This window comes from Mauremys mutica, chromosome 3 (assembly GCF_020497125.1).
Source record: "Mauremys mutica isolate MM-2020 ecotype Southern chromosome 3, ASM2049712v1, whole genome shotgun sequence".
NCBI lineage: Eukaryota > Metazoa > Chordata > Testudines > Geoemydidae > Mauremys > Mauremys mutica.
In genome coordinates, this window is record NC_059074.1 from 209,611,362 (window position 1) to 209,639,273 (window position 27,912).

The 27,912-nt window shown below is 51.2% G+C and overlaps 1 protein-coding gene across 5 annotated transcripts in view; it reads left to right on the forward strand.

The window, feature by feature from the left end:
- SYNDIG1 (synapse differentiation inducing 1) overlaps positions 1-27,506 on the forward strand; it is a 149,266-nt gene extending 121,760 nt beyond the window's left edge. For all 5 annotated transcript variants that reach the window (XM_045009249.1, XM_045009254.1, XM_045009253.1 and 2 more), the window contains exon 4: positions 25,753-27,506. In XM_045009249.1, the coding sequence (XP_044865184.1) occupies positions 25,753-25,911 (159 nt within the window). In that variant the 3' untranslated portion in view covers positions 25,912-27,506. The remainder of the gene's footprint in view (positions 1-25,752) is intronic.
- Positions 27,507-27,912: the final 406 nt, after the last annotated feature.

Here is a 27,912-nt window from a genome sequence, read left to right on the forward strand (position 1 = left end):
TTCCATGCAACGCCAGCTCCAGCAAAGTCCCTGGAGCTTTGCCGATTCACACCAGCTGAGGATCTGGCTCCAAATCTTTACATAGCAGAAGCAAATCAGTTGCATCACCGTCTGACAAACAAACCATCAGAAGCCTGTGGAAACAGTCTAGGTCATCCGAAACACATTATCTGGATCCTGAATGCAGCTGGCTTCCCAGAATGAATAATAAAGAGCTCAGCTTAGATCACTTGCAGCTTTACGTGGTGCCCTGCTGTTTGACTAAGGAAGCATGATGGAATTTAACTGAGCACAAATTTCTCAACCTTGTGATATTAAAAGAAAATATTTACTGAGTGAACAGGCAATTTTTCTGTAATGGATAGAAATTTAAAAAAAAGCAAAGTGCCTAGCTAACGTGAAGTCTATCTGTTGGGTTACTATTGCAATGTATTATACTTTATAAGCAATACCTCAGAATGTAAGACTCCTCGCTGCTACAGACACCTAATCTGTGACTCACAAGAACCCAAACGCTCTCCACATCTAGTGTAATATTGTCAACGTCCCGTTGAAAAAGTAGTTGGCTTCCTGCATTGGGATAGTGCCTTGATGGGAGAGAAGGGAGGGAAGACAGAATTAGAGATGAACAAATAATGAAACCAATTGTTCATGAATAGTTTACTTAAGAATGTGCACAAAGTATGGATTTGAGTATTGGAGAATTATTTGCCTGGCAGGGCTAATAAAGCAAAAAATACTTAGCAAAAGGTGCATTCTTCAAATGTCACAAAATTCAAATGATTTAAATGAATATTGTTCAACCAGCTCCCCACAGGATCCTGTCATTTACTGATGAACAAGCAGCCAGATAGAACGTGAGTTTATAGCTCATCAGCGGGGTATCACTTTCAGAACTCCAAGCATACAGCTCTGTGCTCCAGTCCCGTCCCAGCAGCTTCTGATTCCTCACCCTGCAGGCTGCCTCCCGTTCTGCGTGCTGCCCTGTCTGAACGCATCTCCCTTCATGGTGTACGACTGTAGCTGTCACTCACTCATCACCCCTACTTATCCGGGGTCAACTTTTCAAAATTGCTGCAGGCCTGATTGCCAAGGACTCGGTGCCTAAATGGGAACTGAGCAGCCAGGTTTCATTAGTGCTCAGTTCCCATTTCGGCACCTACATAGAAGCCAGGTTTTCTCAAGGGCTCAGCATCCCAGGTGCACGCAGTGTGCTGAGCCCTTGGGAGAATCTAGCCCCTCAGGGTGTGGCTGGACTAAGCTAAAAGGGGAGGTGATCGCTAACACCTTTTAACTAACAGGGAGGGTTTGGAAGTGTGTGAGTTGGCTGAGTGAAGAGCGGCAGCAGCATTTCTCTGTCTGTAACACAAGAGCACTTGACCACGGCGGCCAATCCATTCCAGAATTTCAGGGAATGTTCTAGGCCCCCACGAGCAGAATGCTTTTGATTTGGGGGAAAATCAGGAAAGCCAGAAAAGCCGACATAGAATGCAGGGCCTGTAGCAGCTTAATAGGCTGCTCTCTCTCCTGGCTGCACCAGCAACCCTCTAGTTAAAACATATTCACATTTTTTAAAAAACCCACCTTTTACCCTGTTCTTGATTGACCCTTATTTTGACTCTCCCAAACCCGTGCGGACGCCTTTGACGTTGCCAGGCTTGACAAAAGGACGCCATTTGAACGGTATTTACACCTGTTAGGCGCTTTTGTCTTTGAGGCAATGATTGTCTGAATACTCCACCTAGTGACTGATGCATTGAGTTACTTGGGGCATGGCTACACTTCCCGATGCAGGGCGCGGTGAGTTAAACCTGCCTTCGGAGAGCGCAGTAGGGAAAGGGCTGCAGTCTGGCCACACTGACAGCTGCAAGCGCACTGGCGTGGCCACGTTTGCGGCACTTGCAGTGGCATTGGGAGCGGTGCATTATGGGCAGCTATCCTAGCGTGCAAGTGGCTGCAACATGCTTTTCAAATGGGGGTGGGGGTGGGGTGAAGTGTGACAGGGAGTGTGTGGTGTGTATGTGGGGGAGAGTGTGTTTTGGGGGGCTGAGAGCATATCAGCGTGCTGTCTGGTAAGTTCAGACAGCAGCAGACCCTCCCACCCCCGCGCCTCTCTCTCTCACACAGCGTTCCACACTAATGCTTGCTTTGTCTCGGAGCAGATAAGCAGCCGGCTATCAGAAATGGAGCTTTGCAAGGGCATAGCTGCATTCCTACAGCCGAGTTCAAAACAATGACAAGAGTGGCCACTAGACTTAAGGGGATTTGGGGATGTTTCTGGAGGCCGATCAGAGCGCAGTAATGCAACACCTTGTTCACACTGACGCCCGGGCGTTGTAGCCAAGACGCAGTAAATGTTGTCCCTCTCGCCGAGGTGGAGTACCAGTAGCCCTGTAGCCCTGGAGTCAGAGCGCTCTACGTGCCTTGCCACTGTGGACGGGGAGTGAGCTAGGGCACCCGGGGCTGCTTTAATACGCTGTAACTCGCAAGTGTAGCCAAGCCCTTAGGCTTAGTCTACACACTACAGACTCAAGTAAATTCACACCCCTGTGCAACGCAGTTATATCAACTGAACTCCTGGTGGGAGGGCTTCTCCCGTCCACACAGCTACTGCCTTTCGGGGAGGTGGAGTACCTCTGCTTATGGGAGAAGTTTCCTGTCATCTGCACTAAGCACTACAGCTGCAGCGCTGTGTGTGTAGACAAGTTCTTACTCTGACAGGTGCTAAGTGTAACCCGCTGGTCTTTTACTGCCTTGACGGAAGGTCACTGGGGACTGGTTCAAAGCTCTGTGAAGTCAGAGGGAGGCTTTCACTAGCTGCACCTGAGTCGTCAGTGCAACCCATTAGGGCATTGGGAGGGCGTCCTTTAGAGACACTTTATCCCTTACCATGGACAGACATGAACTTCTGCCAATGATTTATTAGGTTCAGCATCTCCTTTGCTACCTCTGTATTAAAATCTGTGTAGGATTCCCTGCACTGCCCCTATACTGGGTTTCCAAGTGATGCACCTAGCATGGGGAATTTAAACACAAGCCCACATGTCCCAGTGACTAGCAGCTGGCATATTCAGTGACTACTGTTCGAGCGTGACTCCTCTGTTGTCAAACAAATGAAATGGCGAGAGGCTGTTTACAACCTTTTTATCAGTTTTTTGCGGGGAGAGCAGTGCCTATCAGTTTGTCTGCGGCGAGGTATTCTCTGCCTGTATGCAGCAAGCAGAGGGCAAGAGTCTGCTTCAGTTTCTTCTTTTTAGCCTGTGAAATAATGTTCTATTCTAGACCCTCGCCAGGCTGCTAATCATGCCTAGCTGTAATAAAAGGAAGATGATTATTAGCAATTGGAGCAGTCCTGGTTCGACACTCATGGCTTGCCATTCCCATGCTAATGGATCTCCAACACAGAAGACTTCCACCCCTATGGCGCAGTTTGTTAAACCTTATGGTGTGGAAAGAAACCTGGGGAATGGCCTCTTTTTATGTGCCGCCGATATGCGTCAAGGCAGCCAGTATTGCAGTCAGTTTCTTTGATGATTCCAAATTAAAGGGTCACTACGAGCTAACGTGACTTTAGAATCCATCGTAGTAGTTCACTTTCATGTGAAATAATACTTCGTTTCTCTTCATATGGTGATAAGAGTTTTTGAGAGCACAGGGGTAATCCATTAAGGGGAAAGGTAGTGCGTATTAATAAAACACTGCAGAAAGAGATTGTATTGAACCGCTAGAGGACCATTGGAAATATACAAGTCTCTGTTTGGGTTGTTATCCTTTCCAGTGATAATAACACAAGTGGAAATGTTTAAGAGGTATTTGAAGGAAGCTCGGGTTTTCGCGGAGGAATTCTCCTCTTCCTTGGGAGGCCTTGGGACAGTTAACCTTCACTGGGATCCCAAGGCCTGCTATAGAAAGGAAGAATGAGCCTGTGGTTAAGATTCTGGCTGCCAGCTGGGAAGATCTGGGTTGTGAAGAACTTCAAAAAGATCTCACAAAACTAAGTGATTGGGCAACAAAATGGCAAATTAAATTTAATGTGGATAAATGTAAAGTAATGCACATTGGAAAAAATAACCCCAACTATACATACAACATGATGGGGGCTAATTTAGCTACAACGAGTCAGGAAAAAGATCTTGGAGTCATCGTGGATAGTTCTCTGAAGATGTCCACGCAGTGTGCAGAGGCGGTCAAAAAAGCAAACAGGATGTTAGGAATCATTAAAAAGGGGATAGAGAATAAGACTGAGAATATATTATTGCCCTTATATAAATCCATGGTACGCCCACATCTCGAATACTGTGTACAGATGTGGTCTCCTCACCTCAAAAAAGATATTCTAGCACTAGAAAAGGTTCAGAAAAGGGCAACTAAAATGATTAAGGGTTTAGAGAGGGTCCCATACGAGGAAAGATTAAAGAGGCTAGGACTCTTCAGCTTGGAAAAGAGAAGACTAAGGGGGGACATGATAGAGGTATATAAAATCATGAGTGATGTTGAGAAAGTGGATAAGGAAAAGTTATTTACTTATTCCCATAATACAAGAACTAGGGGTCACCAAATGAAATTAATAGGCAGCAGGTTTAAAACAAATAAAAGGAAGTTCTTCTTCACGCAGCGCACAGTCAACTTGTGGAACTCCTTACCTGAGGAGGTTGTGAAGGCTAGGACTATAACAATGTTTAAAAGGGAACTGGATAAATTCATGGTGGTTAAGTCCATAAATGGCTATTAGCCAGGATGGGTAAGGAATGGTGTCCCTAGCCTCTGTTCGTCAGAGGATGGAGATGGATGGCAGGAGAGAGATCACTGGTCGCATCTGGGTGGGCCTGGATGCTAAATGAGTGGGCCACAGCCCACCCGTAGCTACACCCCTGGATCCTGCAGACTCACAGGGACTAGTCCTGTACACAAAATGAAACACATGCACCAGTCTTGGCGGCTTGGGGCCTGCTGGGCTCATTCTGGGATGCACTTGGAGCTCCTTGACGGGGGTTGCAACGGTTTGCGATTTGCATTTTGCTAAATGTCTCCTTCTTAAAAATCAAGAGAAGCTTTTACGGAGGCCATCCCTGGTCCCTTACCGAACTGTGCCTCCTTCACAGCCACCTGTGCCAGAACTGCCATTCACCCGGCATTCTTGTGCGGCTGTGCAGCATATTCCAGCCAACCCCAAGGAAGAGGCAGTTTTATCGGCCTGCCTATTGGAAATGTACATTCCAGTTCTTCAGGGATCTCTCTTGGACTCTTATCATTCAAGAAGGTGCATTGTACGCAGACCCTTCTTCTGCCCATACAGAGCCCCTGGCAGGAGAGGGGCTTGGCCAGCTCCCTGCTTGCAGCAGATCAGCTGGAGAGCCGATGCTCTGGTGTGTTCCGGCTGAGAACATAGAGTTCTGGCTTTTCCTGAAGTCTGCTCTGACTCATAGAAGACATAGATCTTTCCTGCCAGGGCGCAGGCAGCTTAATGCAAGGCTAAAGCTCCTATGTCGAAGCAAGTATCAGAGGAGGAATACAAATGAATCTTGTGTTCTTTGTTCCAGGTCAGCTGGTGAATTTTATTCCGTGTAAAAATGAAAAGGGATGACGTGAGATTCCTCTGTTGAATGAGAGGTTGAGTCAAGCGGTGGCCTGAGGATCTAATCACTTAACTTTGGAGCTGTGCATATATTCCCTGGCGTTTAGTGACTGTTTAGACTCTCTCAGCTGGAGCTGCATGTGGAACGGAGTGTTACCTTTTCACATTTAGACAAGCTATTTATGTGGAATTTGTTTGTTGCTGATTCTTGCTCTGTGCTTGGTAACCTGGATAACTGTTGCTCTGTGGTGGGGGCTGGGGGAGCTCCTAGGTATGGTCTCAAAGGTCATGTCCCTTTATGAATCCCCAAATCTCACATACCTGTTGAGTTACTGGTTACGGGACCAACTGTTGCCGCCTGAAGAAATGCCCATCGGAGAAGTGACCAGGGGCAGAGATCGTCCCCAATTTCCCCAAAAAACATTGCACGGTGGGAAGGCGAGAAAAGGGATGGAGTTGCCCCAGCCCAAGGGAGCAAATAGCAATTCCATGGGTCCCCCAAACCCCCCTTGCAGCGGCTGTGGCCCTCAATCAGCCCGTGGGCCCCCTGTGGGTTCCCATGGCAACCAGCTGCACCACCAAGGACTCAGTGCGATGCTGCCCCCAGAATTCAGGAGGCAGGTGGGCTCCCAGGTACGCAGGGGGACTGCAGATAAAACTGTGTCACCTGAGGAGCTGCACTCATCCGTGTTTCCCACGGGGTTAATTTTCTGCTGGATTCCCATGAGGAACTATGGGGCAGTGAGATTTGTGGCAGTCCCCTCCTGTCCCCAGGCCATCCCGGCCCCAGCCAGGCATCACTGACCCATAGACGTTTGTTGGCTTAGGAACACGAGGGTAAACTACAATGGACACACCTGAAAAAGCAGGAGAGTAATCGTGCTAACGACCTTTTGACTCAGTTCTCACTTTAAAGATAGGCAAGAATGCCAGATAGATGCATGGACTGGAGAACCAGCATGTAAGACTAACATACAGCAATTGCAGGGAGCGCTGGACTTACTCTTTCCGAAACAAAGTGAGGAATTTTAAAGCTCCAGACTCCGTTTTTAAACTCTGTGGCAGAACATCTCCAACCCTTTGAAAGAAGAAAAGAGGGAAATTGGCAGGTAGATGACGTAAGGTGAAACTGGCTTGATTTGAGCTGAATATTCTCAAAGAAGTAGAATAGCAAAACCTCCTTCAGCTGGGCGATCGGTTCCTAATGTACAAACACCAGTGCTGGGTATTCGGATACGGAATAGGGTGACTATTTTATCATTTCCTTTCTTAGAATTCATCCTTTGTTATCTGCTTGATGAATGCAAAGCAGGGGGCAGTATCCCAAAAGAAAAACTAGAAATCCAAGATGAATGAACAGACTGAATGTATCTTGGAAATGTGTCTGCTTAGTCTGATTTGTATAAGATCTGTGGACATGACTTCAGTGAAAAGCTACATAATGAGGAGGAAAATCAGGCTCGTTGGAAGCCAGGTGCGCACTTAGAAAAGTATCCTAACTGTGACAGTCTTACAGCAAAATTTGTCTATCTGAGTTGAAGATCTGAGGGCCTGCACAGCCCCCGCGGGGTGTGTGTCTGTGGGGTGCAGGCTGCACATGTATTGCAAAGGTACAACAGCAGCAATCGCTCAGAAGAAGAATATTGATCACAGGAAAAGCAAAGTTCACCAGGCTGCTGTTACAAATTTTACAGTCAGCCAAGCAAGAAACAATCACAAGTGTCACTTCCATACAGTGGGGCCAACAGGGTGTATTTAGAAAGATGGAAAGATTTTCCAGAGTTGCGAGGTGTCACGTTACCGGGCATCTGACTGGGCTGGGTGTGGGAAGAGGGAATCCACTCACATCAAGCAGGCAGGGATCTAGAGCCTCGTGCAGGGAGGAAGGAAGGCACAGCTGAGATATGGTTCAAAATCAGGGGCAGATCCTCAGATGGTGCCAATTGCCAGAGCTCCTCTGCCGTCAGAAGCAGAGGATCTGCCAGCTCCCATGAAAGGTACGTAGCTCTCTGCTTTAGTTCCCTCCGTGTACAATGGAGGCGATGATACTTACCTGCCTCTCAGGAGTGCTTTGTGTGTGAGTGAGTTAATAGCAGTATGGCACTTGGAGAGCATAAAGCTCTATATAAACGCTGGGGAGAATTAGAGGTCTCTTGCTGCTGATGGGACGCGGAAGAAGTTTGCAAGGAAAGCAGTGATTTTTTTGAAGCAAGAATACCCAGCCACCATGCCACTGACGTGGCGTTTTGTCAGTCTGTCTGAACTAGCGAGGCTGTGGACGGGGTAAGGGGATACCAGAGGCAGTTGCATGGCAGCGAGGCGCCCAGCTGCCATTGACTTTCCAGAAGAGTTGGGCACTTCGCTGCCATTTGTGCTTTTGAAAATCCCCCTGTAAATCACCTCTAGATTGAGCGATTGATTGGATGACCTTTGCACAGTCCCTCCCCCAACGACTAAACTTGAAATACAAAGCCGTGCAGTGGAACTTGGCCTGCAGTTAACATCCATTGGCAGCATTCTTGGAATTCGTATGGCTGCATCTTATCTATGGGCTGTGTGGGGGTGGCAGGGCAGAAAGAGAGTCCCCGAGATAGGACAGACTTTTCTTCTGGGCTGAGTGTGTGGTTGGATAGATTGACGATATTGCTGGGTGGGTTAGGGGTACCACGGTTGTGGCCCCATGTGGTAGGTAGGAGTTTAGACAGCTTACAGTCCTTTTTCCTTTGTAGAGAGGTGAAGTGAGTAATGTAGATCTCCTGTCTTATTTCAGTGAAGTCCGTTTGTATGGAAGTTTGGTTATTGATGAGAGTCTCCAGGTTGGAGAGCTCTTTTTTGATGTTTTCCTGTTTGCTGTATAGGATGCTGATCAGGTGGTTGCTCAGTTTCTTTGATAGAGTATGGCATAGTCTCTCACTGTGATCTGTGTAGTATGTAGATAGCAGTGGATTTTTTACCTTTAGTCCATTTGGTATGATGTCCATCCGTTTGCATTTGGAAAGGAAGATGATATCCGTCTGTATTTGTGCAAGTTTCTTCATGAGGTTGATGGATTTCCACTCCATACGGCTAAATGCAGTGCCTTGCATGGTGTCAAGTATCAGAGGGGTAGCCGTGTTAGTCTGGATCTGTAAAAGCAACAAAGAGTCTTGTGGCACCTTATAGACTAACAGACGTTTTGGAGCATGAACTTTCGTGGGTGAATACCCACTTCGTTGGATGCATGTAGTGGAAATCTCCAGGGGCAGGTATATATAAGCAAGCAAGAAGCAGGCTAGAGATAACGAGGTTAGTTCAATCAGGGAGGATGAGGCCCTCTTCTAGCAGCTGAGGTGTGAAAACCAAGGGAGGAGAAACTGGTTCTGTAGTTGGCAAGCCATTCACAGTCTTTGTTTAATCCTGAGCTGATGGTGTCAAATTTGCAGATGAACTGAAGCTCAGCAGTTTCTCTTTGAAGTCTGGTCCTGAAGTTTTTTTGCTGCAGGATGGCCACCTTAAGATCTGCTATGGTGTGGCCAGGGAGGTTGAAGTGTTCTCCTACAGGTTTTTGTATATTGCCATTTCTAATATCTGATTTGTGTCCATTTATCCTTTTCCGTAAGCATCTGATTGTTAAGGGACAAGTTCTACTCCAAGCTGGGGGGAAAGTCCTGATCACTTACCCACAGGCAGCCAATGCTTAGATGCATTTATCTGACAGAATTGTCTTCCTTGTCGGGCTGAGTTCTCATTCTTTCACGTGCACTAAAATGAACTTGTGCTGGTGCTGTGCTTGTCTAACAACATCTCCCTGCGTTCTGCTAGGTCTGGGCTCTTGTGCCCGGGATTCCCATTACGAGTCTCTTGTTTTCGGTGTGTCAGGAACTCACTTGGACTTGGGAGTTTTTATCTTCCCTTGAATACAAACTGAAATGTCGCAGGCCCCACTCTGCTGAGACCGAGACAGAGCTGAGCCTGTGCCACATCTCCAGAGTCCAAAAGAAATGTGGATACCTCAGTTAAAGGATGGATAAAGCCTGTATGTTTTGAAATCTTTTTACTGGTTGTCCCAGGGCCCAGGCACTCAGAAGCTTCCCTGGTTCTGAGAAGGCTGCAGTACTGGCTCTTCCTTCGGCCTCTCTAACACTTCCTCAGCCCAGGCTCTGTCTGTGACCCCTTTCCGGACATTGAACCACATGGCCCAGCTGCCCTAGACCCCCCAGACTTCTCAGTAGCTTAAGCAAACCTTTCCCAGAGCCTCATCCTTGTGGGCACTTAATTTACACTTTGTCTCTTCGGGGACACGTGGCAGCTGAAACACATGCCACAAGCTTTCCAAAGGTTTCTGAACACAGTTCCTGTTCGTTGAGCTGGCACAAGAAATACAATAACTCGCCTCTTTGCCATCCCTGCTTCAGTTTCCTCACCACTCTGGGTGCGCTTTGGGATTTGGGCAGAGTTAGAGTTGCCACCTCTGATGCACAAAAAATGAGACATCCAGGATGATCCTGAGCCCACAAAACTGGCCAGCGGGCAGTGTGCACTGAGCACCCTTATGGATTTCCCAGGACTGCTATCTGGGAAAACCTGGACACTTGGTGGCATCCCTAGTCAGAGGCCTGCACACAGCTTCTCTTCTGAACCATGAAGCCTCTCTCTCTCTCTCTCTCTCTCCCCTGCAGCCAGCTGTCCCTGCAGTCCCCTCTGCTGCGAATGCCTGCTCCTCTCTCTTGCCACAAACATCCTTTGTCTTTTTAAACACCTGCTGTGTCACCTCTGTCCCTTTGTTCTCCTGTCTGGATATTTTCCATTCTCCACTCCTGGCTTTCTGAAGATCTGCTTGGTCAAACCAGTTTTCCAGCTCCGGTCCCCTCCTTGGCATACCCATTGTTCAGCCAGAGCACAGTTGTTAAGGTTAACAGAGGGAGTGGGAGATTCATGTTGGGGATTTTGTCAGCCCATGAATGACGCACTACACATGGAGGCAGTCAGTGATACAACAATTGCATCACATTCATAGATTCCCCAAATTGTTCCTCTCTGCAGACTAGGGAGGAAGGCTCCTCCAGTCCTGAGGTTGGTGCAGCAGCCACACAGCGCAATCTGGCATGGAGGACACCTCCCCAGGGACCTTCCAGCACACTGCCAGCTGCTCAGGCCGTGGCAGGGGGCAGGACGTAGGGTTTAACTGATAACTGTGATGGATGCGTTTCTGGGTTTAAAAGCCAGCATTACAGAAGAGGCATTTGTGAGCAATGTGGGTGTGATGTATGAGGCACTGTATGATGCATCTGATTTTTAACTTGCAGTTACAGAGATGTAATATTTATCTTCCTCAAGCCCATAGGCCCGCAGCCCAGAGAGATGATTAATATGTTTTGCAGACTCTCTGGTGGAAATGCCAGAGCAGTTCCTTGAGCAGTCTCTTGAAGCAACAAGACATTCATTTTGGTAGCTGAGCAAAATTGGAATTTTCCCATAGCTTTTCCACAGCTTTGCAGAAAATATCTTTCAACCACCGTAGCGTCTAGAATGAGTACGTGGTTAAATGCTGTCCTTCCGGCCACACTGCTGTCAGACTTGGAGTCCTTCCAGCTGTGTCCACAGCCTGCTCCGGTGGCCATACAGTACAGTAACTCTCAAGCACATGCAGTGACACGGGAAATCCAAGGCACACGAGTCAGAGTCCTGTTATGGGTTGCTTGAATGTAAGGACAATCGCGAATCGGTGAAGCGCCAGGCTCCAAACTCTTTGCAAGAACACACGCCACATTCTAATTGTGTCGGCAGCGCAGTGAGCGAGTGCCCAGTCCAGTGAGTGATGAACTATCCCCAACTCATAATTCTTTCAATGTTCTGTGCCTGTCACATCTTTTATTTATCAAACCTGCTGGCCCTGTTGTTGCAGAACTTGCAGCCTGAAGATTGAGTTAAACTGGCTTAGCACTCACGAGGGTGCCAACCCCCATCTTGCCATGCAAGAGAAAAGGAGGAAGCTGATGAAAGTCTGACACAATTCTCTCTCCAGCCTGGCCACGGGGCAGTATGGGACTTCAGCCTGTGCCTAATTTTAAGCACAAGAGCGCTGCTCACATTCTTAAAACTGGGCTCCTGCCTGCGTACCTTCCTCAGTCAGAGACTTTGTTAACTGAGATCCTTGCAGAGGCATTGAGCCGTATCCGATCACCCGGGGAGCTGTGCCAGGCTACGCCAGCTAAGGAGCAAGGCTGAGTGGCTTGGGAAGAATTGCGCTTGTGCTCTGTGTTCTTTTACCCAAGTGGCTCAGCGGTGGCCCGATCGTGCTATTTTCAATCCTGCAGCCCCTGCATGGGTGGACGAAGTCGCTTGTTAGCATAACCTAACATGGGGCAGTTTTTACTTTTACCCATAAAATATAATTTTCTTCATTCATGGCTGGGAGGTACATGCACTGTGGGTTAGATCCTCAGCTGGTGTAAAATAGTGTCGTTCCATGGACTTCAGTGGAGCTGCCCCGATTGATACCAACTGGGGATCTGGCCCATTGACTCCCGTGGAGTTACTCTGGTTTACACCAGCTGAGAATCTGGCCTAGTTTTAGCCAATGCAGCACTGTGAAAAGTTTTCTGCATTTGACCATAATAAGGGTTCTGCGAAAAGGGACATTAGATTTTGGAGATGACCTTGGCTTCCATTCTCATGGCCAGTGGACATTTTCAAGGTGGTGAGCAGTACTCTGAATCCTGTCTCTGTTGTGGTTTATCGTGGTGTGATTGTGCTTTTCGATCCCTCTTTGTTGCTTGGCTGTGGAACTAGGTAGATCTGCAGCACAGTGGCCCTAAAGCCTGCCAGTTAAGGCAGTTACTTGTTTTCACTTCAAGCTAATAGTGTCGGCAGTAGAGTATATGAAAACAGTAACACATGGTACAGTCACTGTGTCTTCATTTAGAAGCCTTGGGCTGTGTTAGATTTAATTCCTTCTGCCCTTGCAGCTTGAAGCAGAGATGATGTCTGATCCATTCAGGATCTTTCCTGTGCTGAGACCTCAGGAGTGGTTCCTGCAGCTGGTTCCCTCTCCCAGATTCTGTGGGTTGATCTGTGCTGACGCTGGCATAGGTTAGAGCAGCCAGCAGAGAGAAACGAGCTTTCCATTCCATTGATGCCTCAGAAGCAAGGCAAACGGGAGCAGAGTTAGATAGAGAACGTGCCCATTTACCTTCCCCCATGGCTCATCTGCTAAAATTGCACAGCCATGATCTAGATTGCTTCAAATCAGGGCTGCCTCTACTAAAAGTAGCACATCTGGCTAACTGAGGCTGAAACGAAGATATATACCAATTAACAGGTTTCTCTTTATTTTCATAGTGGATTTAACATGTCGTCCTGAATCCTGGCAGTCAGAGACTACTAGGTGGTTCTGATCTTAGAACCAGATATTTGCATCACTTCCGTGTATATTTATCATTTTTTAGCAAGCTGAACTGAACGATATTTGTGAAAGGGCTTTGTGATGCCATAGCTAAGTTACGTTCTGATTCACACTGAGGGGGGAGTTGAACCTGATTATCTTATGGGGAAAACACAATGAATGTATCAGTCCCAAAGTTTCAGCACATAGTCTGAGTAAAGCTGGAATTTTGGGAGAAGTTTCAAGAAAATCTGCGAGTTTCCAAGTTCTAATCCATCAAAAATTGGCCCCAATTGCCTTCTGCATTTCACGATTTTTGGGCTCCTAGTTTAAAAGCTACAAAGTATCATTTGTAAAAGCAGCAAAGAATCCTGTGGCACCTTATAGACTAACAGACGTTTTGGAGCATGAGCTTTCGTGGGTGAATACCCACTTCGTCAGATGCTCCAAAACGTCTGTTAGTCTATAAGGTGCCACAGGACTCTTTGCTGCTTTTACAGATCCAGACTAGCACGGCTCCCCCTCTGATACTTGAAAGTATCATTTGTACATAGTCAGAGTTTGGAGTTAGGGATTTTTTGTTGTTGTTAATTTTAAAAAAGGAGGTGGGAGGATGTTGCTAATCATGAGGGAGTTCTAAGCTGTAGTTAGCCAGTTGAGAAAACATTCTGCATCAATGGAGATGTCTACTCTGCAATCAGAGTCACTGCTTCCCACAGTAGAGGGCCCCATCTTTGTGTGGCCTACATTCTTTGTTCCTAGATGTATTCCTTTACATTTAGCCGGATTAAAACACATATTGTTTGCTTGCACCCAGATTACCACCCAACCCAGGTCGCTCTGTATCGGTGACCTGTCCTCTTCCTTATTTACCACTCCCTCAACTTCTGTGTCATCTGCAAACTTTGTCAGCTCATGCCCTCTACTCCCCCACCCAGAGAGAGACGTTCGGCACTAGCACAACCATCATACACCACAAAGAATGCACCGCAACGGTATCCCTGCTCCAGCAGAGATGCCTCCATCCAGCAGCACCTTCCCCATCATTGTACAGAACTGTGCAGAATGGATGGTGTAAAGGGAGTGGCATCCGGTCCATTTGTGGTGGAGGTGGGTAGGTTGCATTTGGAAAGGGCATGTTGGAATGCAGACATCCCTGCTGGGGCACTGAGGAGGTTACATTTAAGGTCCCCATCCTACAAGTTGAGTGACTTCAACGAGATGCTGAGCATCTTGAACTCACACCAGCTTCAATAGTAGTCAAGGATTCCTAGCAACTTGCAGGATCAGACTTGAGATCAACACCCTCACTTTGAAAACTTGACTGTACCAAGGTTAATTTTGTTTCCTTGAAGCTTTCAGGCAGCAGTTTGGTGCCAAGGAACTAAAGCAGTCAACCCAGTGATGTAGGAGCCCATGAGAATGACTGAACTGGGTGAGGCTGATCCAGAGCCCATGGAATTCAATGGAAAGACTCCTCATAGAATTCCATTCTCTTTGGATCATAAACTCCCCGAAGTGGGAAGAGAGGTAAGCCCTCAGGCTTCAGGACATTGAGTGTAGGCGGAAGAATCTTCTATGGGCAACAACTGCCCACTTCATGGTTTTTGAACCATCCAGTGAATTAGCTGGTTCTGGCCTCTGTCAGAGACATGGCCCTGGACGAGATGGCCCACTGGACTGACTCACAGAGTGTAAGGCAAGAAGGGACCATTATGATCATCTTGTCTGACCTCCTGCATAGCACGGGCTGTGGAACCTCCCCTAGTCATTCCTGCGCCAGGCCCTTAACTTCTGTTTGAGCTAGAGCTTATCTCTGAGAAAGATACCCCGTCTTCATTAAACAATATCACTGGTGGAGAATCCTCCACATCCCAGGTAACTTGTTCCAGTGGTTAATTACCTGGCTATTAATAACACGAGTCTTATTTCTAATCTGAATTTGTCTAGCTTCGGCTCCCAGCCACAGGATCTCACTATGCCTTTTTCTGCTAGATTAAAGAGCCATCATCTTTGCCCTGTGTAGGTACTTGGTCAAGTCACCTCTTTGCCTTTTCTTGGATAAGCGAAATAGATGAGCTCCTTTAGTCTTTTGCTATACGGCAGATTTCACAAACCTCAGATCATTCTCCTAGCTCTTTTCTGAACCCTTTCCAACTTCTCGGATCCAGTATGGCAATTCCTAACGCAAAGGGAACACACCAGTACACGTATGACTGCATGATAAAGAGAACATACATCACCTACAGAGGAAGAGAGACTGGCTTTGAGGGGTACAGTGCAAAACTATTCCTGGGAGTTGAAAAGTGACCTGCCTGAAAGCGAATGATCACTCGTGAAGCTGCAGGCAATGTGATTTGAGCAATGATCATGCCAAGTGTGAGTTCAGAGCTTGTCTGCACGCCTTGCCTATGATGTAATCATTCTTTTTAGCTGAACACCAAAATCACCAGGAAATTAAAAGGTGACGGTGGAGAGCTGTAAACCGAGGACAGTGTGGACACACTGCCCTCTGCTTTCTAGTGAATGAACATACCCTAGCAAGATCCGTCTTTCTTCAAGATGGCTTTTCTCACCCAGAGTTTTCCAGCAAGATGGATGTCACCCCATCCCCTCGGTCAGGATCTCCTCCAGAACCCCACAGTGCTGGTTCCCTCTGCCCCCTCTCCCCCTGCCCCTGCTTGCTAAATGCAAATTGTTGTGTCTCCTGAAATCTCCTCCCCTTGTTAGCTTGATGGCCCTGTTTACTGCTTGTATGTAAACGGAGGTGAACCCACATTGCTTAGTTAGGACCGACCAGTTTTACCTTTTTGCCTAGGCAGGGCTGTCTGGTCCAGAACGTATAAGGTGACCAGATGTCCCAATTTTATAGGGACAGTCCCGATTTTTGGGTCTTTTTCTTATATTGGCTCCTATTACCCCCCACCTCTGTCCCGATTTTTCACATTTGCTGTCTGGTCACCCTAGGAACGTACTGCTAGTGCCATCCTACAGGGGAGTTCATAATCTTACTTATGTTGCTACAGACATGTCACCATGATGTGACTGACCGGCGAGTGATTAGTTTCCAAATGATACCTCACCAGGCATGTTCTGTACAAAGATTATTACAGTGGCACGTAGGGTGTGATGACAGGGGTGCTTAGTGGCTACCGAGGCCAGATCTAAGCATGGCAGTTGGGGCGTTCCAGACAGATCTCCCAAGGGAGCATGAGCCGGAGCAGTAGGAGTTTTTTTAATTCCCTTTAGAGAGTTTTGGATCAAGCCATTTGTTAAGACTGCTGCAGCCAGCCGGGGCATGGCGGTGGGGAGCAAGTTGAAGCTATCGCAGTCCCCCGAGGAAGGAACGACAATCTCTGAAGCTTTCTGTGCATGTCTGCACATGTTAGGAATAAAATGTAATGTGTAAATGGAAACTCCTCTCGCTATGGGCCTCATCCAAAGTCCGTTGAATGGAAAGATTCCCAGGCCCAGATCCCCAAAGGTATTTAGGCGCCTGGCTCACATTAGTTTAAATGGGGATTATGCACCTAAATACCTTTGGGGATCTGGGCTCGGGATCAGGTCCTATGGCCAAGCCTTAAGCGCAACTAGTACATTCGTGTAGTGACCCTGAGACCCTTCAACCGGCCCCGCCTTTCGGGCAGGCCTGCTTGGCCGAAGCCCTCGCTGGGCTAACGGGAGGCCCCTGAAATCACTCGTCACTTTGGAAAGTTTTGGCCTGTGTGTTCAGCCAGCTGCCAAGAGCTGAGGAAATACCGTGCGCTGCTCAGGGAGTCAGCGGCAGCTTCGCCTGGTGGCAGAGGAGGATGGGTTAATCTCATCATGGCAGCTGTTTAGTTGTCGCTCTTTCCCAAGAATTATTCTCCTCCCCTGCCGGCCCACCCTGATTCCTGCTAACGTGTTGTTTTCGCTTTCGTAAGCCATTATGCTCAAGAAGAATTAGGCTGATAAATCAGAAGAGACAGTTCTTCTTCGAGTGATTGCTCCTATGCATTCCATGTAGGTGTGCGCGCCGCGCGTGCACGGCTCTCCGGAACATTTTTACCCTAGCAACTCCGGCGGGCCGGCTGGCGCCCCCTGGAGTGGCGCCGTCAAGGCGCCCCTTATATACCTCAGCCGGCCCGTCCGCTCCTCAGTTCCTTCTTCCCGCCCGTGACGGCCAGTTGGAACAGTGGAGTGCTCCCTTACCTCCACAACCCTAGTGTTTCTCCATAGTTCTAGTGTAGATAGTTTTAGTAGTTAGTTCAGTTCTTGTTGTAGTTATATATATATTTAGTGTTAATAGTGTCAATAGTTACGGAATTAGAGGGTTTGCCCCTCTTCTTCCGGTGCGGGCTTATGCCCGGAGCACCGGGTTTCAAGCCCTGTGCGGCTTGCCAGCGGCCTATGCCGGTTAGCGACCCGCACGACTCTTGCCTCCGCTGCCTCGGAGAGTCGCATCGGACAGATAAGTGCTCTATCTGCATAGCCTTTAAACCTGTACGAGGAAAGAGAGAGACTCTAGGCTGAAGCACTTACTGATGGAGTCTGCGCTCCAACCTCCGGCGCCAGCTCCAGCGGCACCGAAAACCGCCTCGACAAGCAGCGCTCCGACTGCACCGAGCCGCTCCGGCACCGAGCCGGCACCAAAGACCCGGCACCGCTCCCTCTCCCCGGGGAGGAAGCACAAGGCGCCGAAGACGGCTGCCGCAAAACAGCAGCGAAAGCCGTCAGCCCAGCCGCCTCCGACGAAAACGGTGCAGGCTGAGGCAGTGCACGCTAAGTGCACCGCACCGTTGACTCCGGCGCCGCCTGGCCCGTCGAGTCCGGTTCCGCCCAGCTCCCCGGTGCCCACCGAGGAGCTGAGGATCCCGTCGACGCCGGAGGCGTTCGCGACGGCAAGAGAGCTGATCGAGGCGACGGGCCCGTCATATCAGCCGCCGGCACCACTGGTGCGGACATTCAAGTCCCTCGGTAAGCCAGCGATGGTGCGCCCCTCATCTCCGGGCGACCGTGGCGACCGTGGCTCCAGAATCCGGTCTCGATCCCGGTCTATCTCCCGGCGAAGGTCACCGAGGCACCGCTCCCCATCCCGCCGTAAATCGCCATCGCGACGCCGCTCAGCGTCCCGGCACCGGTCGCAGTCCCGGCACCGCTCTCCATCGCGGGGCCGGTCGTACTCCCGGCGGCGCTCCAGGTCCCGGTCACGAAGTCACCGGCACCGCAGCAGGTCCGCGTCCAGGCACCGCGGACATCGGGACTCGCGCAGCCGTTCGAGGCGCCGCAGATCCCGCTCGAGGTCCGGTTCCCGGCACCGCCGGTCGAGCTCCCGACGTCGCCGGTCGAGCTCCCGCCGCCGCCGCTCCCCTTCTTGGCACCGGAGATCCAGCTCCCGACGCCGTAGATCTGGCTCCCGGCACCGGAGATCCGGCTCCCGGCACCGTGCGCAGCACGGGTCCCGCTCGCCACTGGACCCCCGAGACGCCCGGCACCGACCCTCGGCACCGGAGGATCGTCTCACGCCGGCGCTGGACGCCGCCCAGGCATCGCCACGGCTCCACCCTGGCCCTCCAGGGAACCCTCTGTAGCCTCACCCCAAGGCAGTGCGGTGGATTTCAGAGCCGGTTCCGTTCCCCGGATCATGGACCCCAGTATTGGGGACATTGGGTGCCCTGGGCGCAATATGAACAGGGGCCTCCCCTGCCACCCAGGCAGCCGGGCTCGGCACCATCGGTACCGGTGGCCACCGTTAGTCGAGCCCCCCCGTCCCCACCGACGCAAGCCGCCGCCCACGACCCTTCTTTGGGCCAGGACTCGCTGCGGCCAGATCACCAGGTGGGCGAGCACCAACAGGAGGAGGTGCTCCCGGGCCACTCCTCGTCGTCCTCTCCAGATGAGGCGGTAGCGGGGGCCTCGCCATCGGGACCCCCGCCCATTGACCTCAGGGCACACCAGGACCTTCTCCGAAGGGTGGCAAAGGCCATTAACTTGCCCATAGAGGAGGTGCAAGAAGTCGAGGACCCGATTACGGACGTTGTGGGAGATGACGCCCCTGTCAGAGTGGCGCTCCGTTCATTCGCACCATTCAGAAGAACAGTGCCACTATCTGGCAGTCGCCCTCCTCCGTTGCCCCCACGGCGCGAGGCGTCGAAAGGAAGTATTCCGTCCCGCCCCAGGGCTACGAATACTTGTACGTCCACCCCACCCCGGACTCGCTGGTGGTCCAATCGGTCAATGACCGCGAAACGACACGGTCAACCTGCCGCTGCGCCGAAGGCGAAGGACGCCCGGCGCATGGACTTATTAGGGCGTAAAATCTATTCGGCGGGAGGCCTCCAACTCCGTGTCGCCAACCAGATGGCCCTCTTATCCAGATACACTTTTAATATCTTGGGGTGCCTTGCGAAGTTCACGGAGCTAACCCCTCCGGACTCCCGCCCTGAATTCTCAGCGCTGCTGGAGGAGGGCAAGTTAGCCTCCAGAACACTGATCAAAGCGGCCGTAGACGCAGCAGACTCAGGGGCTCGAACGGTAGCATCCGGGGTGACGATGCGCCGCATTGCGTGGCTACAATCTTCCACCCTCCCACCTGAGGTCCAGTACACCCTCCAGGACCTCCCGTTTGACACGAAGGGGCTGTTTTCTGAGAAAACGGATGCCAGAATCCAGTCCCTAAAGGATGGAGAGGCGTTCGTTCCGCCAACAGCCCTACCGTCCCTTCAACCAGGCCAGGTCTCGGCCGTTTAACAACCGCCGAACGGCCCCCTTCCGCCGTAGACCGTCAGGGGGCGGCGCAACCAGGCGCAGAACTCGTCCAAGGCTCCGCAGGGCCAAAAGCCGGCCTTTTGACGGGACGCCCGAGGACGGCCCATCACTCTCCCCCCAGGATCCACCCCTTTTGTTTTCCAATCGCCTTGCCCGCTTCCTTCCGGCGTGGTCTGCTATAACATCGGACAGCTGGGTCCTCAGCACCATCCAGCATGGCTACCGCCTACAGTTTCTTTCGCCCGCCCCCCCACCCACCTTCCCCGTCCCTCTTCAGGGACCCCTCTCACGAGCAAGTCCTCATACAGGAGGTGCAGGCTCTGTTGAGCGTGGGTGCTATCGAGGAGGTGCCTCCCTGCAGGCGGGGCAGGGGATTCTACTCCAGATATTTCCTCATCCCCAAGGCGAAAGGAGGTCTTCGTCCCATCTTGGACCTCCGGGAGCTGAACAGATACCTCTGCAAGCTCAAGTTTCGGATGGTAACCTTGGGGTCCATTATCCCTTCCTTGGATCCGGGAGACTGGTTTGCCGCCCTCGACATGAAAGACGCTTACTTTCATGTGGCGATTTACCCCCCCCACAGACGCTTCCTGCGCTTCATGGTCAACGCGACCCACTACCAGTTTGCGGTGTTACCCTTTGGCCTCTCCACTGCCCCGAGGGTGTTCACCAAGTGCATGGCGGTCGTGGCCGCAACTCTCCGTCGTCGCAGAATCCACGTATACCCCTATCTCGACGACTGGCTGATCCGGGGGCGATCTCAAGAACTGGTGACAGCCCAGGTGTCAGAGATACTGCACCTGTTCCGGTCTCTCGGCCTCCTCGTCAATGCCGAGAAGTCCCAATTACTGCCGACACAGCGATTGGAGTTCATAGGAGCAGTCCTCGACTCCACCCTCGCCAGGGCCTGCCTCCCTCGTTCTCGACACGAGACAATGGTCTCGCTCATTCGCAGCTTACAAGCCTTCCCTTCCACGACGGCCCGGTCCTGCCTTCGCCTGCTGGGCCACATGGCTGCGTGCACCTTTGTGACCGCGAACGCGAGGCTGAGGCTCCGTCCGTTCCAGATGTGGCTGACTTCGGTGTACCGGCCCCACCGCGACCCTCTAGATCTGGTGGTCACGGTCTCGGACCCCACTCTCCAGACGCTCACCTGGTGGCTGCATCAGGAGGTGGTCTGCGCCGGGGTTCCGTTTCGCCCCCCTCGCCCGTCGGTCACCCTGACCACAGACACCTCGGCGCTTGGATGGGGGGCTCACATGGGAGACCTGCACACTCAGGGCCTCTGGTCGGCCCAGGAGCTCTCCCTGCACATCAACGTCAGGGAATTGAGAGCGATCCGCTTGGCTTGTCTCGCCTTTCTTGCACACCTCCGGGACCGCTGCGTCGCGGTATACACGGACAACACGGCAGCCATGTTCTATCTGAACAAACAGGGCGGGGCCCGATCCTCCCCGCTGTGCAAGGAGGCGATGCTCCTATGGGACCTGTGTGTAACCCACTCGATTCGCCTCGAAGCGTTCTTTCTACCAGGGGTGCAGAACACGCTGGCCGACCGTCTGAGCCGGTCTTTCGCTGCCCACGAGTGGTCCCTTCGCCCCGACGTGGCCCACACCATCTTCCAAAGGTGGGGATTTCCCCAAATAGACCTGTTTGCCTCCAGGACCAACAGGAAGTGCCACAGGTTCTGTTCGTACCAGGGTCGGGCTCCGGACTCCATCTCCGATGCGTTCCTCATGTCCTGGACGGGTCCCCTTCTATACGCCTTCCCGCCGTTCCCGCTAGTCCACCGAGTACTGCTCAAGCTACGGAGGGACAAGGCCCGCGTCATACTCGTCGCTCCGGCCTGGCCGAGGCAGCACTGGTACACCCTGCTCCTCGAGCTATCGATCCGGGATCCCATTCCCCTACCGTTATGGCCGGATCTCATCTCTCAGGACCTCGGCAGGCTTTGTCACCCGAACCTGCAGTCGCTGCATCTTACAGCCTGGTTCCTGAGTGGTTGACCGACGCGGAGAGGACCTGTTCTGCGGCGGTGCAGCAAGTTCTCCTTGAAAGCAGAAAACCGTCCACACGCTCGACCTACCTGGCAAAGTGGAAACGCTTTGCCCTTTGGTGCGATCAGCAAGGTCTTAACCCCTTCTCGACCCCTCTCCAGACGGTCCTTGACTACCTCTGGTACCTGAAAGGCCAAGGTCTCGCGATCTCGTCCCTGAGGGTACACCTGGCGGCGCTTTCGGCCTTCCGGCCTGCTGTAGATGGTCGCTCCGTGTTTTCCAACCCCATGGTTGCCCGCTTCCTCAAGGGGTTGGACCGCCTCTACCCGCAAGTGCGGCCGCCGGCTCCTACGTGGGATCTGAACCTGACTCTCACCCAGCTGATGCGCCCGCCCTTCGAGCCCATGGCCTCCTGCTCCCTCCTCCATCTCACCTGGAAGACGGCCTTCCTCGTGGCAATCACATCCGCCAGACGAGTATCCGAACTCCGCGCCCTGACGGCGGGTCCCCCATATACCGTCTTCCACGCGGACAAAGTGCAGCTTCGGCCACATCCGGCCTTCCTCCCAAAGGTGGTGTCGGCCTTTCATCTTAATCAGGAGATCTTCCTCCCGGTCTTCTTTCCAAAGCCGCACGCCTCACCTCGTGAGCAGCAGCTCCACACCCTCGACGTCCGTAGGGCCCTCGCCTTTTACATTGACCGAACTAAGTCCTTCCGGCGTTCCTCCCAGCTCTTTGTCGCAATTGCGGAGCGCATGAAAGGCGAGCCTGTTTCATCTCAACGGATTTCTTCCTGGGTGACATCCTGCATACGGGCGTGCTACGAACTTGCTCGCGTCCCCCCGTGCCGGCTCACCGCACACTCGACAAGGGCGCACGCCTCATCAGCCGCCTTCCTGGCCCACGTTCCCATCCAGGACATCTGTCGAGCGGCCACCTGGTCTTCCGTCCACACCTTCGCTTCCCATTATGCGTTGGTGCAGCAGTCCCGAGACGACGCAGCCTTCGGCTCTGCGGTGCTACACTCCGCCACGTCTCATTCCGACCCCACCGCCTAGGTAAGGCTTGGGAATCACCTACATGGAATGCATAGGAGCAATCACTCGAAGAAGAAAAGACGGTTACTCACCTGTAGTAACTGGTGTTCTTCGAGATGTGTTGCTCCTATCCATTCCAGACCCGCCCTCCTTCCCCACTGTCGGAATAGCCGGCAAGAAGGAACTGAGGAGCGGACGGGCCGGCTGAGGTATATAAGGGGCGCCTTGACGGCGCCACTCCAGGGGGCGCCAGCCGGCCCGCCGGAGTTGCTAGGGTAAAAATGTTCCGGAGAGCCGTGCACGCGCGGCGCGCACACCTACATGGAATGGATAGGAGCAACACATCTCGAAGAACACCAGTTACTACAGGTGAGTAACCGTCTTTTCTCCTAATAGAGTCACTACGTAATGGCCAGCAGCCTTTTTGTCAGCTCCGTGGATTGGCATTTGGCTGCTCATAATTGCTTCAGGGAGCAAGATGGTAAAAAGAGAAATACCAGCGTAGCGGGAAGCGGTTTGAAAGCTAGAGACGGGCAGAGACGTGTCAAAAACAGAGTGTCTGTGCACCGAGAAATATAATCGAAGCATTCATTATGCCCCTCCCCCTCCTTCCCCCTCCCCCCACCAGCTATATTGTAATTGACTGACAAGGCTAAGTCTGCCAGTGAAACATGAAGCCCACAGAGTAACAGATGCCATTTGGGAGGCTGTGTGGCCTAGTGGCTAGAGTACCATGTTGGGCCTCTGGAGACCTGGATTCTGTTCCCAGCTCTGCCACTGGTCTGATCAGTCACCTCACTGCTCTGTGCCTCAGTTTCCCCATCTGTATAATGGTGATAACAACACTGAGCTCATTTGTAAAGCGCTTTGAGATCCAGTGACAAAAAGCACTGGATAAGAGGTAGGTCTTGTTATGAGTCAGCCCTGTGATACCATTCTTCTTCTAACTGTTTATTGACCTGGGCCAGGGACTGGGGTTTTTGGTTCCATGGTTGCACACTGTCTAGCCTCTCATTCTTTGCTGCTGCTCCTAGGTGGTCGGGCAGTACAAATAATAAATAATAGTGTGATCATCATTAGACTTGGAAGGATTCCATTTTTATTGGTAAATGTTAATTTCACCGTACCCAGGCCAACCAACAAATATTTCCATTGCTAATAATTAAAATGTACACACAGGCAAAGTGAGAAAAATGCGGTTTGAAAATGTATTTTGATTGAAGGAGATTTACTTTGTATATTTTGACACGTGATGATGACAATTTGTGTTTTAACAGTTATAAAGCTTTCACTTTTTGAATCTCAGCATCTCCTGTCACTAAATAATTGTCTGACCCCCAAGTAATTGCCCACAACTGTGAACATTTAAATATGCTTAAAAATAACCATCAATACTGTAAAATTGAATTCTGCTCAGCCTACTAATAAATATACTTTAAAAATTCTGCATGGGGGGCCAGCCCATGCACTGCACCATTTCATATCCAGGGTTCCTAGGAGGAAGGTAATTTTAAAATACAAACTACTGGTTGCAAGTATCAGAGGGGTAGCCACCCACGAAAGCTCATGCTCCAATACGTCTGTTAGTCTATAAGGTGCCACAGGACTCCTTGCTGCTGAAACTAATGGTTGACGGGTCACAACCCAGCAAAGCACTTAAACACATGTGTAATGTTAAGCACACGAGTAATGCCACTGCGGTCAATGAGGCAAAGTCCCACATCCTCACTGGTCTCTAGGAGCCTACTCCCATGGCGTTGAGGATCTGGGCCTTCGTGTGTCACTGGCGTGGGGTGGACGGAGTAGTTCTCTGAACAGGGAAAGGATGCTGTTGAGACATTGTCTTCTTGGTTTTCATTGTTAGCAAATGGAATTGCAGTAATCAAAGGAGCGCTTTTCAGCCTTGCCGCTTCCCATCCAGCGTCCTTGTCATGTAGCTTTCTAGGGCAGACAGGGGAAGAATTCAGTGGCCTGGTTTCAGTGGGATGATTCCCATCAGCTTTGGACTGTGCCTCTGAGCCGTCGAGTCAGCTAGGGAAAGAGACGTCCGAGCATACTCAGTGCCTCCCCTGCCGCTGTCAGGGGTGGGGATCGAGGTGAGGGTCAGCCTGTAGGTCCCTGAGGCTGGGGATCAAGCAGCTAAATACAGTGTTATGCAGCCAAACCAAGGGAGAAGCACCCATATGGCCCCAGTTCTGCAAAGCACCTATGCACAGGAGCAATAACCTTGCCGGTTAATGGGAGTACCCAAAGCCTCCAGCTGCAAACCTGCTGTCCCACAGCAGCACGGCTCTGGCGCTTCTCCCCAAGCCGTGTGGAGTGACTGTCTGCAGCGGCTTTGGCCAGGTTGGCGAGAACGTTTGTCTGGCAGCTGGCAGCAAGCGTGTGAAGCAGGAAGCGCGTCAGCCACTTGGAGGCCATCTGAGAGGAGCCAGTTGTGATTTTCACGTTTCGGTAGATCTTTGGGTTCCCAGCTCTTAAACTGCTCCTCGGACACTGCATGTGGAAATGGAGAAATGACCTCAGGGCGCGTCCCATGAAATGTTCCATTTGATGCCCACAAATCCTTCCCCTCCGCCCCCATACCTTACATGTCCCCAGTGTGGCCATTCATTGTGGAACAGTACAACTCACTCATAAGAGAGATGAGGGCCGCGTAACTGCTTTCTATTGTACCCACTAATTATGGTAATCATTTGCCAGTAATAAATATATGCTGGTGGTTGGCACAACAGTGGTACGGTAATGAGAACATTTAGAGCTGCTTTGCCCTGCTTTGTTAAGGTCGAGGCCAAAGTGAAAGCCAAAAGAGGCCCCTTTGAAAATGAGATTTGATCTCCTAAATTAATTAGGTCTTGTGATGTGACCAGAGCAGCACCCAGTTAGGCCCAGATTTTGCAAGTTATCAGCTTCTGAGTGGAACTTAATGGAGTTACTGATTTATGAATCGTAAGATTCGTCTCCGTAGTGTAGGAGTGTGTCCACTTCATTTTCAGGGTCAATAAATACAGTTTTTGTGGGTTTATCTTTCAGACGAACAAAGCAGTGGCCAAGGGAGACTTCCACCAAGCAAGCTCCAGCTCCCGGCGAGCCCTCTTCTTGGCCGTGCTGTCAATCACGATTGGAACTGGCATCTATGTGGGGGTTGCCGTGGCGCTGATCGCTTACCTGTCCAAGAACAACCACTTGTGAGGCTCAGCAGAGAGGAAGAACCACCTGTGCAGCTCTCTGCAGTGCAGAAAACCACAGCAGCTCGGACGCCCAGGAGACACACATGCTGGTGCTGGATACTGGAAAGACAGGAAAGTGGGTTGATGGTTTATGGTGCACACATCCTACATCTTGTCATCCTCCAACTCTTCTTTGTTTTACGCAACACTGTGTTAAAAGAATCTCGCTCCTACTGGTGAACTAGAACTTTGCCCCCACCGCTGGTTTGCCCCGGCTTGCTAGTTAATCCGTTAGTCTGCGCTGCACTGAACTCTATGGGAGCACACTCAGCTACTGGTTCTTAGAGGAGCGAGTCCTGACACGGAAGGTTTTTCTTTGGACAGTAGGACGCGTTTGCTGAAGGGTGAGCTAGAGGCCTCAGCATAGAGTGTTGCCTAATCTTCTTGCATTCAGTAGGCTACCGTAAGACGAAAAAAGAGAAAATGATTTTCCTTTCCTGCTCTTGGTTCATTTTAAAATGAAACTAATGGGGTGGGGCCGTGCCTAGCGACAGCTAAGCACATACACGTCAGTGCACGGAACGTGACGTTAGTCTAGCGTGGGATCTGTTGTAAAATTAATCCTTCACGGCAGTCATGCTGCGTGAGTGACGCTCCTGAAACACGTAACGCAGGCAGGCGGCCTCCGCCTCCCTCAGGGGACTGTGCAGCAGCGAAATACGATCAACCCTCGGCAATATGTCCTGGGCAAGCGGGGAGCTAACAAAGGGAAGGACCACTTTGTAGCCCACCCCGGGGCAGACTCGGACACAGAACAGCAAAGGAGGGCACTCAGAGTCCAACATCCTGGCACCCCAGCTCATTCCTAGAAATCCTGCCCAGCTGCCCCCGCTAGACAACTGGAGTGGTGCACTGTGAAGGAACTAAACGTTGTCCTCATTTCACTGGCCACAATAAGAGGCTTGTTTGCTTTCTGACACCCCCACCACCACCTTTTCTTTTTCAAATCTAGCATTTCTTTCAAGGGAGTTGGTTGACCGGAGAGCTCTATGTATATAATAATGTTGAAACATTGATCATTGCAAATGGCTGTTTTAATATTCATTCATTTGGGTTCTGTCAGCACTGTTTATTTATCGAAGAAGGGCCCTGAGGATCACTTGTTCCAATTCTGTATTTCGTGTCTAGTTTCTCCCTTTGGTTTGGGATTGTGTGTTGGGGGGAGGGGCGCTGGGCAGGGGTACACACACGTCCAGAACTAGTTTTCGGCTAGTTATACAGTTTAGTACAGCACACAGCACACAGCCGTAGGGCGAGTGGTGGAGCTTTCTTCGGACAGCTGCAGGTGCCAGCGCCCTGTGAGGTACAGGGGTAGCAGCCCAGGCTCGGTCAGCCTGAGTTCATGCAGCCAGGCAAGAGGACCTGCTTCTGCACTGTAGACGGTGAAGGCCATGATAACGCTCCCCCTGCGTCAGGACCGAGGCGTAAAGCAATGTCTGCCACTGCTGAAGCCCAGGGCTGGATTAAGGCAGTTAAACACCCGCGGCTGGCCCGTGTCAGCTGACTTGGGCTGTGGGGCTGTAAAACGGCCCTGTAGATATCTGCGCTGGGGCGCAGACTCTAGCCTGAGTCAAATGTCCAGGGTTTAATTGCACTCTAGACATTGCCATGGCAGAGACCTGTAGCCCCACCCCCCAGTTGGAGTGGCAGGAGCCCCTCCTCTCAAATCAGGGACTTGCCATTCCCTTCTTGCAGGAGTAGCAGCAGGGGCCACTGAAAGGGGGTGCACCCTAATATTTGCCCCAGCAAGCAGGGGCTATCTGCTTAACTGGGGGCTTTCTGCCCCTTCCACCCACACACAGGGCCCCCTGCTGGGGTGGTGTTGGCCTGGCTCCCCAGATCAGTGTTAAATGCACCATTGAGATTCATGCTACGGTTCACACCTCTCCAAGCTTTAGTTTCAGGCTGCCTGCAGACTCAGGCAGATGGCACTCCATCAGTTACACTTGGGTCACATTTTTAA